Below are 17,905 nucleotides of genomic sequence, written 5' to 3'. Positions count from 1 at the left end.
AATACTAGTTAGAACTTATTCGGCAACAGTTTCCTGCCTAATTAAGCAGCATAGTGTCCCAAACAAATTAAGATAATTGCAGTTATTTTCTCAATTAGTTTTTGTCCTTTAAGAGTTGTCCCAAATAAGCGGCTGCCCATTAACCAGAATCCACTGTACCATCTGTCTCATCCCAATATTCTTGGTTTCCTCCAATATTCATAATCCTTTGATCCTAGTTATGAATGCACTCAGTGGCCAAGCATCCACAGTGCTCCAGGACACAGAATTCTAAAGATTTGCCCCCCTCTCCATGGAAAATGTGCTGGACCCAGACTCTGACTCTTTCAGCAAGAGAAACATTCTCCCCCATTGACCCTCCAAGAATACAAGAATACTCCAAGAATTTCCACAATGTCACCTCCCATCCTTCGAGACTCTGGAGAACAGAAACCTAGTCTACTCAGTTCCTTTTCAAATGCCTTGAGACATTTACTTCCGAATGACCTGCTGATAATTGTTCAGAAAGTTCTGGTGTGAATCCTAACATACAACTTTTTTATGGGAAACAGTATGTGGTACCAATGGAGGTAGTCTCCTACAAACGTAGTTGATGTTAAGCAAAATGTTGAAATACAATTCAACTTGGACATAGTAACCCAGGTATCATATTAGGTTGTTTCCAAGTGTTTGCTGACATTTTGGTCAATGTGAAGGACAGAACAATTTAAAAGAGAACTAATACTGATTGTGTTCTTTATTAAACATCTTTATTATGGAGGGCTAGGAGCACATGTACTTAGATTGGTCAGGCTTGAGAGAGATCCTGAAAAGTCAGTCGACAGAGGTGAACGAGATGAGCACGTATTGGCAACCATTGCTGTGTGACCTACAACAGAATTAAAAAGGTATCATTTAACATCTTTCACTGAAGAAATCTATTCCTGATGTTCCTTTTATGGAGTTTTCCAGCAATTATTTTACCCATAGTGGGTGAGGTTATTGGATACGATTCAGAACACAGATGGCAGCCATAAATACCCCGAAGGCACATTTACACCCAGTGGTCACTTGATTGGGTGCACTTGTACACCTGCTCGTTAATCATGTTTCAGCAACTCGATGCATAAAAGCATGCAGACTTGGTCTAGAGGTTCAGTTGTTGTTCAGATCAAATATCAGAATGGGAAAGCAATGTGATCTAAGTGACTTTGACCATGGAATGATTGTTGGAACCAAACGGGGTGGTTTGAGTATCTCAGAAACTGCAGATTTCCTGATAATTTCATGCACAACAGTCTCTACAGTTTACACAGACTGGGGCGAAAAACAAAAAACATCCAGTGAGTGGCTTTCAGTGGGCAAAAAATGCCTTGTTAATGAGAGAGATCAGAGGAGAATGGCCAGACTGGTTCAAGCTGTTAGGAACGTAACAGTGACTCAAATAATCATGCGTTACAACAGAAGAGCATCTCTGAACACACAACACATTGAATCTTGAAGTGGATGGGCTACAGCAGCAGGAGACCGCACCAGGTTCCACTCCTGTGCCTAATACAGTGGTCACTAAGTGTAGATATTTAACCATGTTTTATCCTTCATGTCTTCTGACAAGCAGTTAAATCTATCCCACGCTGGCCATGTAATACCATCTAATTTAGGGCCAAATTAGAACTTGCTTTGAAAAAGTTCATTCTAATAGGAAGATTATCTCTGCTACTCATGGAGATAATCTTCCTATCAATCTATATTGGTTCTGGAAACTGAATACATCAAACACATGGTACTGCAAGTTATTGCTGGTGTAATGAAGAGATTGACCAAGGTCATCACAATCATCTGCGCTTAATGCTAGAACCCTATGGCTAACTTGATTCTTACTCACTGGATAGGTCCATTGTCAGAACATGATATGTTAATATCTGCAGCGAGATCATGCAAACATAGATTTAAAACGTTTGTGCAGTTTGGAAGGCTTTATTGTTTATTCTTAATGAAACAAAGCTCAGATCTACCTATCCTGGGAGCAAATGTACTTTATCATCTAGCCAATTTGTTCCAAGTGAGGTGTTTCAATTGGGCCACTGCAGTTGACTGAGTAAGAAAGAAAAGTAAAAAGACTTCAGGATCCTCGGTTTTGATCAGTACAGTACTAACAATTCCTGCCAGAAAGTGCAGAGCAACAACTGAAGAGAATCCGTCTCCCCAGTTAAAAACCCTTCCTTCAATGTGGCTGGTGAGAGACAGGTATGACTGAATGCAGATGGCTCATGACACCACTCTCCCACCAACTATCATTCTCAAACCAAATAGACAAGGTAAATCCCATGGGACTAACAGAATGGTTACAAAACATATTAACACATCAAGAGCACAGAGATCACGATCCGGGTGCCAGAGAGAATCAGAATAAAGGTAGCAAGTATTATCTTATAGTCACAGTGCTGCCTTTCACTACTCCGGGACGTTCCAGCTGTACAGGTATTTTTGAAATGTGGTCACTGCATTAAGCTGGACATGCTGCAACCAATTTTCACACAGCAAAGTCTCACAGACAGCAGCAAAGTCATGGTTAAGAGTAGTGATGGTGATTAGGGGCTGATTATTGATCAGAACATCAGGAGGTATCTCATGATCTTTTCTGATATAGTTGAATCAGAGAGGGTAAATGGTCCCTTAACTAATTCAACGTTAAAAAGCTGGCACGTTGTAGAACTCCTTCAGTGGTGTACTGGAGAGTCAGCTTAGACTATGGATTCAGGGCAGCACAGTAGCCTAGTAGTGGGTGCAATGCTTTAGTGATCAGTAATTGGGGTTCGATTCCCACCGCTATCAGTAAGGGGTTTCTACATTCTCCACCACACCATGCAGGTCTCCTCTGGGTCTTCCAATATTCCAAAAGATGTACGGGTTAGGATTAGTGAGTTGTGGGCATGCCATGTTGGCGCCAGAAGCGTGGCAACACTTGCAGGCTGCCCCCAGCACATAATCAGACTGTGCTGGCCATTGATGCAAAAGATGCATTTCACTGTATGTTTCAATCTACATGTAATAAGTAAAGCCTTTAAGATCTCAATCCAGGTAAACACCAAGGTAAAATTACAGGTCATGCCTTTTCTAGTGTTAGATAGATAGCCTATACACCAGCAGCATTCATAAATACTGTTTCAATATGGAATGCTCACATATCCCTTATCACTAATACAGATTTCAGGACTGGAAAATATTAAAATGTCAGGTTAATTAACTAAAATCAGATAACATTAGCCTCAACAGCAACAGACATGAATTGCAGACATTCATGATAGTCACTTTTTGGGAATTCATTGACAAGTTTGTGGATGTGAATACTTGCACTAACTCAGCAAGGATAGATCAAATGTTAGCTATAAACTCCAGTGTTTGTTTCATATATTCAACTACTTCCTTCTAATGCAACTCGATTTAACACAATAACATTATGGTATCTGTTTATGTGAAAATTGTGCTAAGGCAAGGGTTAACGTAATATCCAGGCAAGAATAGAGTGGAGACAGAATGCAGACAACCCAGGCAAGAAAGGACTTAGAAGAGCATAGCTTCCCTTTGCACAGCAGATTCCCAGAGCCATTTGGCTTACTGCAGACAAGATAAGAATGAAACAGAAGGATATGAAAACACGCACACCAACTAAAGGGCAATTGCTTTATTAACTTCAAGGTATCATCGATATCCGCTTGTAGTATTGGCTTTTAACATGTGTTGTGAATGGCCATTGATCTTGCAGATAAGGAATTCAAACATATAGTTTACCAAGTGGTCAAACTCTGACCCTGCTGTATAAAAATGGTATTTCTCTGTTCAGAATTCAGAACTATGTGGTGACAAAGGCATGCTCTTCTCTTCATGCACAAGTAAAATAAAGTGTGATTGAGGAACAAATGGGAGTCCAGTTAATTGGTGATGACTTTACTCTCCTACACAATATCACCAGGCTGTTTGGGCACAATTCTCTAGGCGTGGCATAACCAATGCTTTATAAAGTTCTAATATGATGTCCCTGTTCTTGTGGTTTACGTGTCATATGCAAACTTGCTAATCATACCGCCTACATTCGCGTCCAAGTTGTGTAATTTTATTTTTATTTATTCAGAGACACAGCGTGGAACAGGTTGTTCCAGCCCAATGAACTGTACCACCTATCAACCCACCTAGTTACCACCAGCCTACTCACAGGACAATTTACAATGACCAGTTCATCTACTAACCAGTACGTCCTTGGACTGTGGGAGGAAACTGGAGCACCCAAAGGAAACACATGCATTCATGGGGAGAATATACAAACTCCTTACAGATGGTGGTGGAATTGAACTCCAAACTCTGGAGTAATAGTGCTGCAAATGTACAGCCTATCACAGAAGTAAAGGGTCCCAGCACCAATTTTGGGTTACACCGATGGTTGCACACCCTGCCTCCTATCACCAAGCCAACTTAGGATTCAGTTTATCAGCCTACCGTGGATCACATGGACTCGAGCCATTTGGATCAGCCTACAATGCAGAACCTTGCCAAAGAGATTACTAAAGGCCATGTAGAGGACACTGTCCTCATCAATATAGTTAGTTACTTCTTCAGAGACTTAAATCAAATTAGTGAGACTGAATTTCCTGTGAATAAAGTCAAGTGGAAGACAAGCTGGATTTTGTTCATCTGTGGCTGCACTGTGTGATACAAGGAAATGCTGTGGGCTGTCTTGCAGGAACATGGCTCCAGGACAACATGCATACACCAGCAATATACAGGTCATAACACTCAGGAACATAAGCTACACTTGTATATTTTTCTGATATCATAACTACATGTCCTATATGTGCTGTGTGCTGTGTGACTGTTGGTACTGTGTTTTACACCGTGGCCCCGGAGGAATGCTGTTTCGTTTGGCTGTATTCATGTGTACGATTGAATGACAGTAAACCCGGACTTGCAAGGTGTAATGTCAGTAGCATTATACTGTCGTATATTAACCACTGTTGCTAGAATCTCAGGTGGAAATGAGGGGGCGTACAGAAGTGAGATATGCCGACTAGTGGAGAGGTGTCACAGCAACAACCTGGCACCCAGCGTTAGTAAGATGGAAGAGCTGATTGTGGACTTCAGGAAGGGTAAGACAAAGGAACACGTACCAATCCTCATAGAGGGATCAGAAGTGGAGAAAGTGAGCAGTTTCAAGTTCCTGGGTGTCAAGATCTCTGAGGATCTAACCTGGTCCCAAAATATCAATGCAGCTATAAAGAAGGCAAAACAGCGACTATGAAGTTTGAAGAGATTTGGAATGTCAACAAAAACACTCACAAACTTCTATAGATGTACTGAGGAGAGCATTCTGACAGGCTGCATCACGGTCTGGAATGGGGGTTGGGGGGCTACTACACAGGACCGAAAGAAGCTGTAGAGGGTCGTAAATTTAGTCGGCTCCATCTTGGGCACTAGCCTACAAAGTGCCCAGGACATCTTCAGGGAACAGTGTCTCAGAAAGGCAGTGTCCATTATTAAGGACCCCCAGCACCCAGGGCATGCCCTTTTCTCACTGTTACCATCAGGTAGGAGGTACAGAAGCCTGAGGCACACACTCAGCGATTCAGGAACAGCTTCTTCCCCTCTGCCATCTGATTTCTAAATGGACATTGAACCCATGTACGCTACCTCACTTTAATATATATTTCAGTTTTTGTATGATTTTAATCTATTCAATATATGTATACTGTATTTGATTGATTTATTACTATTATTATTATTTCTAAATTACGTATTGCATTGAACTGCTGCTGCTAAGTTAACAAATTTCGCAACATGTGCCGGTGGAAATAACTGTGATTCTGAACTATATGTAACATATGCACTTTATGTCAACTTGTACATGTACAGAATATGTATTATTTTTACTATCTGTTAATGTTATTGTGTTAATATTATTTTGAGTGTTGTATATGATATATGTACTGTGTTGTGCACCTTGGTCCCAGGAGAATGTTGTTTCGTTCAGCTGTATACATGTGTGCGGCTGACTGACAATAAACTTGAACTTCAGCAATTGAGGAAACAAGAAATAAACTGTGATAATTGAGAATGGAAAACAGAAAACAGAAACAGAAAGAATGGTACCTCTTTCTTTACGGATAAGCAATGATTGTACTTCCTGAAGCCTCGGTCCAGTACGGGAGCCTCACCCCCTGACTCGCCGTGCAGATGGACGTCCTTTAGCTCCTTCACTTTCCTTCCTTTTGCCAGCTCCCTTGGTTCGTTCTTCTGTCGAATCTCTTCAAGCTGCTGCCTGAGCACAAAGAACCCGGTAACTAATTCTGTGACGTATTCTGTTCCACAGTTTGCATGCCACACATTGCCACAACCAGCTCTATGTTACAGTCACTGGCCCCAGCCAGACTGAGCAGAGCCTTAGGTCCCACACCACCAGGTTCAGGAAAAATTATTACCCTGCAACCATCAGGATTAGTTACCACACTGGTTCAGGAGCCTGATGGCCACAGGGTAACCATCAACTGACCTCAACACTGACCTGACTCCACGACCTACAGTCTCACTTTCAATGACAACCCATTTTCTCAGTATTACTTATGTCTTATTTGCACAATTTGACTTTTTTTTTGCACATTACTTGTTTGTCAATCTTTATGTATAGTTTTTTCATAAATTATATTGTATTTCTTTATTTTCCTGTAAATGCCCACAAGAAAATGAATCTCAAGGTAGTTCATGGTGACATATGTATACTTGGATAATCAATTTACTTCGACTTTGAGTTAAAATTGACAATTGGAGATTATGATTAGAAGTACAACCAAGACGCCTGCTTCTGATCCTATGTATGGAAATATGGACCTCCACAGATATCATTCAAGGGCAGGACTGGGCTCTAGGATCTTGCTTCACAGCTGAACAGACAGCTCAGTGACACTGTGGACAAAAGGAACCACTCCAGGGGGAGAACAGAGTAAGACAGCCAAAGGAACAAGCAGAAAGGGCAGTATTGATGAAAGTTTATCAGCCTGAGGTGTTCTCTCTGGTTCTCTCACCAGCGATGTTGCCCTGACCTGTTAAATATTTCCAGCATTTTGAGATTTTATTTCAGATTTCCAAGATCTGCAGATATTTTTATTAGTTACAAGAAGTATTTTGTCCTATAAACGGCACTGGTACCAAATTTCACATATAGATGTTTAATTTGATGGGCATTATAATAAGGGAAATAAGCCATTTCTAGAGAATCCGTGGACTGGATAAGTATCTGTACTTGGCTGGGTAGCAATGATGAAGACCGCTAAACCCTGTAAGGCTACTGGGTTGGAGAGTCTTTGTATTAATTATTAAACATCTGTAGCCAATGCCCAGAAGTTATAGTACTTCAATTAAAATTAAATACAAATAAATAACATTATTGTTGCCAAGCAAGAACTAAACCCCTCCATATTTCCAGCTATTATCAACAATTAACCCAAATGCCTCCATGCCCACAATTGGTCAGGCAGCATCTCTAGGAAGAGGTGCAGTCGACGTTTCAGGCCGAGACCCTTCCTCAGGACTAACTGAAGGAAGAGCTTCAGTTACTCTTCCTTCAGTTAGTCCTGACGAAGGGTCTCGGCCTGAAACATCGACTGTACCGTTTCCTAGAGATGCTGCCTGGCCTGCTGCGTTCACCAGCAACTTTTATGTGTGTTGCTTGAATTTCCAGCATCTGCAGAATTCCTGTTGTATGCTCACAATTGTCTTGCCCTCGAAAGCGCTGGGAGTACCTGGCACATTCTTCCCTTGCTCTGGAAGCCACTGTCTCCTGAAAAAGCGATCCACTTTGATTAAAAAAGTCATCATATTTCTTGGAGTCTGACAGCGGATAAATCAAACGGAAACCTCCCAGGTGTTCCTTCTCATACTTTTCCACTTGTTGGAGCCAGGCTGACTGCTGGTTTTCGTACTGCTCCCGTCTGTGGAGGTAACAGATGTTAAGTGAGGAGACGAGGAAAAGACAGCTTTCTCACCAACTCCAGCAAGGCTTTGAAATATTTGTTATAGTCACAGAGTCAAACAGCATTGTCTTGCAACCATCACCAACATGTCGACAATTTCAGCCATTTACACTATTTCTACTTGGCCGTATTAAGACCTTTTCGTCTCATTACCCACCCGCCCACAACCCCAAAACCAAGATAAACTCTTTCTTAAACACAACAGCTCATTGCACTATTTTTAAAGTGTTTCATTATCACTGTCTACATTCTTTTCCCCCATCTGCACCCCCCTCCCGAGCGCTAACATCAAGGACACACTGGGAGAGCTTTATAATATCATCAGTTCTCTACAAAACAGCATCTGTACAGTCTCTGCATAATTGCAGGAGACTTCAATCATGTTAATTATTGTGCTTTTAAAATTATTTTTATTGTGTGTTTTTATGCTACATCGAGAGTAACAATCATTTTGTTTTCCTTTACACTCGTGTACTGAAGAACAATATTAAACAATCTCGAATCTTTACATGGACAGGTTACAAGGTAATCTACTGAACAATGTATAATTGGTTAACAGCATAAATGAAGGTACAATTGGCTTTAATGCCTCTGGGATGATAAAATGGTTCAGGGTTCCTTCTCTTGATTCAGCAGCATTGTTTATACATTGACCACAAATCACTGAACAGCCTACCATCACACACTAACTGGAAAGTAGAAGCTCAGATAACACCGAATAACAATTTTTAATGTTTCTTCTTCCCCCTTCCTTTCCAGACCTGAGGAAGGGTCTTGTCCTGAAATATCGACTATTTATTCCTCTCCATAGGTTCTATATCACTCTTCACTATGGAGGGTCATTTCCTCTGCTGCCTTTGCTATTTTCCAATCTATTGCACCCTTCTTTAATATATGGAATTAAAATTCAGGCAATAAGTGTAATTTCCCCTGTTGTTATAGCAAAGACAACAGGGGTAAATAACCTCCACAGTGAAGCATAATATCGTATCATCTGTTTACTTCACCTGCCAACTCATTTCTATTATTCCAATACTAATTTCCAGTGTTACTTTCTATGGGACCAACACTCAATGTTTTTCTTTTTGAAATAGCCATAAAAATTCTTCCCATCAGTTTGTACATTTCTGTAATATTGAAGATAGGTGTAGTCCAACTGTTTGTAAAGAATGATTTTGTGCATTGAAGATGAACTATCTTCACTGTGCAAAAGTCTTAGGAACATACATACAGCTAAGGTGCCTAAGACTTTTGCACAGTACTGTATTTGTCAACATGCAGCAGAGAATGGGTTTGTAAATCTGGCAGGAGCAAAAGATGTTTGGGATGATGCAGGCAGAGTGCCGCAGGAGGGATGTGGGACAGGTGGTAGAGAAGGGCCAGGGTGGCACGGGTGCAGACACACCCAGCCCCGAGACACCAGGCAAGGTCATTTGATTCCAAACAATTGGTTTATAGAATGTCTCTCTGGTGTTTCCCATTCCCTCACCTCTCCCCAACCATGATTCGCCTCTCCCTGCCCCCTTCTCATATCAGAATCGGTTTTACCATCACTCATTTATGTCAAGAATTTTCTTCTCTTTTGCAGCAATACATTGCAATAAAGAAAATTACTACAGTACTGTTCAAAAATCTTAAGCACCCTAGCTATATACATATACTGTATATATGACTTTTGACAGTACTGTTCTATAAGAAGGTGCCACAGTGTCACAGTGGTTAGCGTGATGCTATTACAGCTCGGGGCTAGAGTTTGGAGTTCAATTCCAGCGCCGTTCTGCAAGGAGTCTCTGTACGTCCTCCCTGTGGAATCTGTGTGTATTCCCCAAGTGTTCTCGTTTCTTCCCACAGTCCAAAGACATACTGGGTAGGTTAATTGGTCATTGTGAATTGTCCTGTGATTAGGCTAGAGTTAATCAGGTTGTAGGGTTGCTGGCCACGCGACTCGAAGGGCCAGGAGGGCCAACTCCACGCTGTATCGCTAAATAAAAAAAAACTGTGACTTCACGTGCTTTCCTCTGGTGCTTCCTTCCCTTTCTCCCATGGTCCACCCTCCTGTCCCATCAGTTTCCTTCTTCAACCTCCTCCACCTATCACATCCCAGTTTCTCACTTCATCCACCCCCACCCACCAATTTCCCCCTCACATGGTCTCACCTATCACCTCCCCCTTCCCCCTTCAGTTCCAGTCCTGATGGAAGGGTCTCCGCCTGAAACGTTGACCGTTTGTTCCTTTCCATAGATCCTGCCCAACCTGCTAAGTTCCTTCAACATTTTGTGTGTGGCGCACTGGATTTCCAGCATCTGCAAAACCTCTTAATTATTGATGTTTGTCTTCCACTAAAGGGTAGAGTGGGAGAGGGTGGAAGGGTGTGTGTAAATGGCAAAATGCACACAGTTGCTGCTCTTGATACACCTTTAGGGTAGGAGGCGAGGAACATAAAGAATCTGTGAATAAAATTAAAACCAATGACCCATTTACTGTGTCATCCAGTCAACTGATTCGTGAATATCTGGTCAAGAAAGCTACTGCAGGATTTTAATTCTTGCATTGTGATTTGTATGTAAAGAAAAAAATGTAGCATGTACGGTTTTAACTCAAAATCAGCGGCTGGTCCAGTGGTTCAAGCACAATACACCAATGAGAAGGTGTGTTAGCTGCCACCCAAACTCTCTGTAATTTCTGTTATAAACAACACCTTGCCAATCCTCTCTCCTAACTCTCTCCTCTCAACTTCTGCAAAGAGTTCCACATGAGACAGCCATGTTCCATGTTCCATGGTACAGCGTGCATAGCAGAGGAAAGAGGTGGCATGGTAGCACAGTACCAGCGATCACTGATTGGGATTCAATTCTCACTGCTGTATGTAAGGAGTTCTTCCCGTGACCGTGTGGGTTTCATCCAGGTGCTCCAGTTTCCTCCCAGATGTACAGGTTGGGGTTAGTGAGTTGTGGGCATACTACGTTGGCACCAGAAGCATGGTGACACTTGCAGGCTGCCCCCACCACACCCTCTGTCTGTGGTGGTTGTTGATGCAAACAATACATATCACTGTATGGTTTGTTGTTCATGTGACAAATAAACCAAATCTTTCAATCCTTTAATCTCACCTTGTTGGTTCCCAAATATTGCAAACACAATTAGAATTCCTTCCCAGGACACTTTGCCTCCAGGGTGAGGGTCAGTGTTTGACTAAAGATACTGGACTATGAAAGACCTGGACTAGCTGGCTCGCAAACAATGTACATTACGGAAGTAATTATAATTCAAAATTTGTGGTTGGAAGGCATTTTGGACATTGAAACTACAAAACATCCCAAATCAAATTTTATTTCACATTTCTTCATGGGGTTTCAGGTCAGCCAACAAGCAAGGAGCAAAGAGGAAATGCTCAGAAATATCAGAGCTTACAGCCAAGGTATCTATCACCAGTGGAGTATCAGAGTGTTATACAGCACAGAAACAGGGTCTTGGCTCTCTAGATCCTATCTTCTTTGCTCAGCAACATAAACCCTATTTACCTACATACGGTCATTTCCTATATCTTGCTGTCTAAACGTCCCTTAAACATGTGCTCTAGTGTGGTGACTGCAATACACCGTGAGGCCTAAACAGAACATTTCAGCTCTTACACTCTATGCCCTGAGCTACGAAGGCAAGCATGCCATATACCTTCACCACCCTATCCACTTGTTTTGCTACTTTCAGGGAACTATAGACTTTGGCACATGGTTGAAAGAAAAACGTAGGACGAGAAGGGTGGGAGGGAGGGGTTAGAGTAGGTGAAAAGGTCGGCACAACATTGTGAACTGAAGGATCTGTACTGTGCTCTACTGTTCTATGTTCTTAAATACGGGGATGGCATCAGATTCCACCACCTCCTTCAGTAGTGCGTTCAAGATATCAGCCACCACGTAAAAACTTACCTGCAAGATTCTCTCCAAATCTCCTGCCTCTCACCTTAAAACTATGGAAAAAAGATTTTGTCCACCAATACTATCTCTGCCTCACATAATCTTCTGTCAGGTACATCAGTTACCTTTGCTCCTGGGAAAACAATCCAGCCTATCTAATTTTACCCTGTAACTACCATCCTTCAGTTCAGGCAATCGCCTGTGAATCTCCTCTGCGCTCTCTCCACAGAAGTCACATCTTTTCAAAATACTCCAAGTGTGGCCTAAACAATGTTTGGTGAAGTTGCAACGTGACATGATGGCTGCTGCCATCAGGAAGGATATTCAGGATCCTTAGGTTCAGGAACGGTTATTACAAGATAAGGAGAGTCTGCATAGAGATATAGTTAGGTTAAGTGAGTGGGCCAGGGTCTGGCAGATGGAGAACAATGTTGGTAAATGCAAAGCCGTCCACTTTGGAAGGAAAATTGAAAGAACAGATTTTTACTTAAATGGCAAAAGATTGCAGCATGCTGCTGTGCAGAGGGACTTGGGAGCGCTTGTGCATGAATCACAAAAGGTTGGTTTGCAGGTGTAGCAGGCTATCAAGAAGGCAAAAGGAATGTTGGCCTAGAGGGATTGAATTTAACAGCAGGGAGGTTGTGCTGCAACTGTATAGAGTACTGGTGAGGCCGCACCTGGAGTACTGTGTGCAGTTCTGGTCTCCTTACTTGAGGAAGGATATACTGGCTTTGGAGACGGTGCAGAGGAAGTTCACCAGGTTGATTCCAGAGATGAGGAGTTTAGACTATGAGGAGAGATTGAGTCGCCTGGGGCTGTACACACTGGAAATCAGAAGAATGAGAGAAGATCTTATAGAAATATATAAAATTATGATAGATAAAATAGAGGCAGGAAAGTTGTTTCCACTGGTAGGTGAAACTAGAAACTAGAACTAGCCTCAAGATTTGGGGGAGTAGATTTAGGACAGGGATGGCAAGGAACTACTTTTCCTAGAGAGTGGTGAATCTGTGGAATTCTCTGCCCAGTGAAGCAGTGGAGGCTCCCTCAGTAAATATATTTAAGACAAGGTTGGATCGATTTTTGCATAGAAAGGCAATTAAAGGTTATGGGGAAAAGGCAGGTAGGTGGAGATGAGTCCATGGCCAGATCAGCCTTGATCTTATTGAATGGCGGAGCAGGCTTGACAGGCCAGGTAGTCTACTCCTGCTCCTATTTCTTATGTTCTTATTACCCTGCAACCATCAGGCTCTTGAGACAGCATGGATAACTTCACTCAACTCAACACTGAAATGATTTCACAGCCTATGGATGCACTTTCAAGGACTCTTGTTGTCATTATTTATTAATTATATTTTCTTTTTGTATTTGCAAAGTTTGTTGTCTTTTGCACATTGGGTTGCTTGTCCAACTTTGTTGTCTGCAGTTTTATCAATGATTCTCTTGTGTTTCTTTGTATTTACTGTGAATGCCTGAAAGAACATGGATCTCAGGGTAGTATATGGTGATGATAAATTTACTTCAGAATTAACATTCTACCTCTTACTTTATATGTAGACAAGTGTACACATCTTTAGGCAAGCATACTATATTCCTTCACCACAGTATCCACCCATGTTACCACTGTCAGGGAACTAAAGACTTGGACCCCTAAGTCTCTCAACTTTTGACTTTACCCCTAGTTGTTGAAAGAAGCTGGGGGCGTGTCCCACTGGACTCCAGATTTGCTACCTTGATTCACGAGTTGAGTGACGCTGCCACAGGCGCTCTTGCACCCTGCGCCTCTCTTCCTCAGTCACCTTTTGCTTGTTGTTTGCTCCAAGGTTTATCAGACAAATTGTATCATACAGAAGATTATCCTTCACCTCTCTGTCCAGCCTGGAATCAGTGGTGAAACTGGGGGAATGGTTTACCTGGAAACCAAAAGACAGGCATGGCATTGATACATAATTAATTGAGGCCCCGTGTTGGTCGGAGTTAACTCTCTATGCTGTGTCCTGGCTGTTCACATGATGCATAAGCCAGGGCAGTATGTTACGGAGAGCAAGCTGTTGCCCGTGCAGCAGGCTCCCCCTCTCCACACAGCTGATGGATCAAAAGGAATGGCAGAGACTGATACAGTTTGAAACCAGCAGCATCACAGGAGCTGCCAGACAGCATTGAATTCAACATAGGACTGCCTTAGGGATTCCAACTCTGGATTCTTCCTTGGAGTTTACACCCAAAGCCTTCCCCATGTGTGGGTATAGCCACAAGGCAGTGGAGATTTGAGATCAGACTTTTCCTTCTACTAGATGAGCTGCCAACCACAGCTGACAAGCCCCATCTGCCTGAAGTGACTGGTTTTAAGGCGCCAGTAACCCACCTTTGCCCCTTCTCCTGTCAGAAGAAATGGTTCCATGAGTTGCTTAGCTACTAAGCCAGGAACTGGACTTGGCTGTCAAAAGCTATTTGAAACACATCCCATTGGGAGCATCTATTAGGTAGTGGGAGTTTAACCCTGCCCAGCTATAACACCTTAAGGAACCTACATAATTAATAGACTGATCATTGTGAACACATTTGAAATTTCCCATACCAGTCCTTGTCAATTGCAATCCTATTGAAATGTGTGCACTTTCCCTTAACCATGGCTTCCCACCCAGCATAGTCAACAGTGCTTCCAATCATCTCTGTTCCCAATACTTCAGCTCTCACTGCCTCACACCCAGAACAAGGATTCCACTTGCTCTCACCTTCCACCCATCAGCCTGCAGACTCGACACAGGCGTGTAGCAGTTGCTGCAATGACTTACCACGTCAGCGATTAGGGTTCAATTTCCACTGCCGTCTGTAAGGAATTTTACATTCCCTCCATGACCCTGTGGGTTTACTCCTGGTGTTCCAGTTTCCTCCCACATTCCAAAGACACACGGGTTAAGGTTAGTAAGTTTACGGGCTTGCTATGATGGCACCAAAAGCACAGTGATATTTGCCGGCTGCCCCCAGCACATACTTGGACTGAGTTGGTTCTTGACTCAAACGACGCATTTCACTGTATGTTTCAATGTACGTATGATAAATAATGCTAATCTTATCTTAAATCGTAAAATCGTACATATTTTATGCTGATTTTAATAAGGTGCCACTGTGGAAGTTGAGGCAAGTTGAGGGTTAGACAGTCAGCCCAGGTAAGAAACATCTTTTAAGAGAGGTTCTCTTTCACAGAAGGGGGCCAGAGTCATTTGGCTTACTGAGACAAGATAAGAATGTACCAGAAGGATTCAAGGAAAACACACAAAGGGATAATGACTAACTTCAAAGTATTATTGGTTGTTGCCTTGTAGTTTCTTTTGACTTTTAACACCAGTATTGTGAATGGTAAATATCTGCAGCTCCTAGTCAATTCTGTATAAAAGGGGCATTTCTCTGGTTCAGAGTTCAGTGCAGTGTGGGTGACAGGGGCCAAGCTGTTCTCCATCTGCACAAGTAAATAAAGTGTGATTGAGAAATGAGTGCCAGTTTTCAGAATCCAGTTAATCGGTGACAAGACCACCAGACTCATCTTCCTCTCCCCTCCGCTCCAAAGAGGGCATTTTTCCATGACCCCCTGCTTTATCCGATCATCTCCATCACACACCTTCACCTTGTCACGGCACCTTTCTGTGCAACATCACGGGATGCAATGTCTGTCCATTACCCTTTACCTTTCCACATCCAGTGATTCAAACTCAGTGACTTACTGCCACTTCCTTCAGATTAGTGACCTGCCCATAGTCTGTGTTTTATCTTTTTTAACCCAATCTGCATTTGGTTTGGATTTTACCCAATATGCGTTTTTTAAAACCAAATATGCATTTGATTTTTTTAACCCAATAGGAATTTGTTTTTTTTTTATCTGTTATGTGTTTGGTTTTTACCAAATATGTATTTGGTTTTCCACAGTGTAAACACTTTGCAGTTCTGGGGTCAATAACTCTACTGGGTGTTTTTTATAGACCACCCAATAGTAACAGGGACATCGAGGAGCAGACAGGGAGACAGATTCTGGAAAGATGTAATAATAACAAGGCTATCATGGTGGGAGATCTTAATTTCCCAAATATCAATTTGCATATCCCTAGAGCGAGAGATTTAGATGGGGTAGAGTTCGCTAGGTGTGTTCAAGAGGGTTTCTTGACACAATATGTAGATAAATCTACAAGAGGAGAGGCTGTACTTGATCTGGTATTAGGAAATGGACCTGCTCAGGTGTCAGATCTCTCAGTGGGAGAGCATTTTGGAGATAGTGATCACAACTCTATCATCTCCTTAGGAAAGTGTTTAATTGGAGTAAGGGGAAATATGAGGCTATCAGGTAGGAACTTGGAAGCATTAATTGGAAACAGATGTTCTCAGGGAAATGTACAGAAGAAATGTGGCAAATGTTCAGGGGATATTTGCGTGGAGTTCTGCATAGGTATGTTCCAATGAGACAGGGAAGTTATGGTAGGGTACAGGAACCGTGGTGTACAAAGGCTGTTGTAAATCCAGTCAAAAAGAAAAGCTTACGAAAGGTTCAAAAAGCTAGGTAATGATAGAGAGCTAGAAGATTATAAGGCTAGCAGGAAGGAGCTCAAGAAAGAAATTAGGAGAGCCAGAAGGGGCCATGAGAAAGCCTTGGCGGACAGGATTAAGGAAAACCCCAAGGCATTCTACAAGTATGTTAAGACCAAGAGGATAAGATGTGTGAGAATAGGACCAATCAAGTTTGACAGTGGAAAAGTGTGTATGGAACCGGAGGAGATAGCAGAGGTACTTAATTAATATTACTTCAGTATTCACTATGGAAAAGGATCTCGGCGATTGTAGGGATGACTTACAGTGGACTGAAAAGCTTGAGCACGTAGATATTAAGAAAGAGGATTTGCAGGAGCTTTTGGAAAGCATCAAGTTGGATAAGCCACTGGAATCAGACGAGATGTACCTCAGGCTACCGTGGGAGACGAGAGAGGAGATTGCTGAGCCTCTTTGCATCATCAATGGGGACAGGAGAGGTTACAGAGGTTTGGAGGGTTGCAGATATTGTTCCATTATTCAAGAAAGGGTGTTGAGATAATCCAGGAAATTATAGACCAGTGAGTCTTATTTCAGTGGTTGGTAAATTGACGGAGAAGATCCTGAGAGGCAGGATTTATGAACATTTGGAAAGGCATAATAAGATTAGGAATAGTCAGCATGGCTTTGTCAAAGGCAGGTCGTGCCTTACGAGCCTGACTGAATTTTTTTGATGATGTGACTAAACACATTGATGAAGGTAGAGCCATAGATGTAGTGTCTATGGATTTCAGCAAGGCATTCGACAAGGTACCCCATGCAAGGCTTATTGAGAAAGTAAGGAGGCATGGGATCCAAGGGGAAATTGCTCTGTGGATCCAGAACTGGCTTGCCCACAGAAGGCAAAGAGTGGTTGTAGATGGGTCATATTCTGCATGGAGGTTGGTGACCAGTGGTGTGCATCAGGAGTCTGTTCTGGGACCCCTACTCTTCGTGATTTTTATAAATGACCAGGATAAAGAAGTGGAAGGATGGGTTAATAAATTTGCTGATGACACAAAGGTTGGAGGTGTTGTGGATAGTGTGGAGGGCTGTCAGAGGTTACAGCAGGACATTGATAGGATGCAAAACTGTGCTGGGAAGTGGCAGATGGAGTTCAACCCAGATAAGTGTGAGGTGGTTCACTTTGGTAGGTCAAATATTATGACAGAATATAGTATTAATGGTAAGACTCTTGGTAGTGTGGAGGATCAGAGGGATCTTGGGGTACGAGTCCACAAGACACTCAAGGGTGCCGTGCAGGTTGACTCTATGCTTAAGAAAACAAACTGTGCATTAGCCTTCATCAATTGTGGGCTTGAGTTTAGGAGCCAAGAGGTAATGTTGCAGCTGTATAGGACCCTGGTCAGACCCCACTTGGAGTACTGTGCTCAGTTCAGGTCGCCTCACTATAGGAAGGATGTGGAAACCATAGAAAGG

The 17,905-nt window shown here is 42.4% G+C and overlaps 1 protein-coding gene across 3 annotated transcripts in view; it reads right to left on the bottom strand.

Moving 5' to 3' along the window:
• LOC140211927 (tubulin polyglutamylase ttll6-like) overlaps positions 1-17,905 on the bottom strand; it is a 73,979-nt gene that overhangs the window by 16,052 nt on the left and 40,022 nt on the right. For all 3 annotated transcript variants that reach the window (XM_072282153.1, XM_072282152.1, XM_072282151.1), the window contains 3 exons: positions 13,643-13,824; positions 7,767-7,955; positions 6,121-6,289 (listed from right to left, as the gene is read on the bottom strand). In XM_072282153.1, coding sequence (XP_072138254.1) covers positions 6,121-6,289; positions 7,767-7,955; positions 13,643-13,824 — 540 coding nt within the window. The remainder of the gene's footprint in view (positions 1-6,120; positions 6,290-7,766; positions 7,956-13,642; positions 13,825-17,905) is intronic.

Source organism: Mobula birostris, chromosome 18, assembly GCF_030028105.1.
Source record: "Mobula birostris isolate sMobBir1 chromosome 18, sMobBir1.hap1, whole genome shotgun sequence".
Classification (NCBI taxonomy): Eukaryota; Metazoa; Chordata; class Chondrichthyes; order Myliobatiformes; family Myliobatidae; genus Mobula; species Mobula birostris.
Note: the sequence above shows the minus strand (reverse complement) of the source record. Positions and strands in the feature narration are given on the sequence as shown.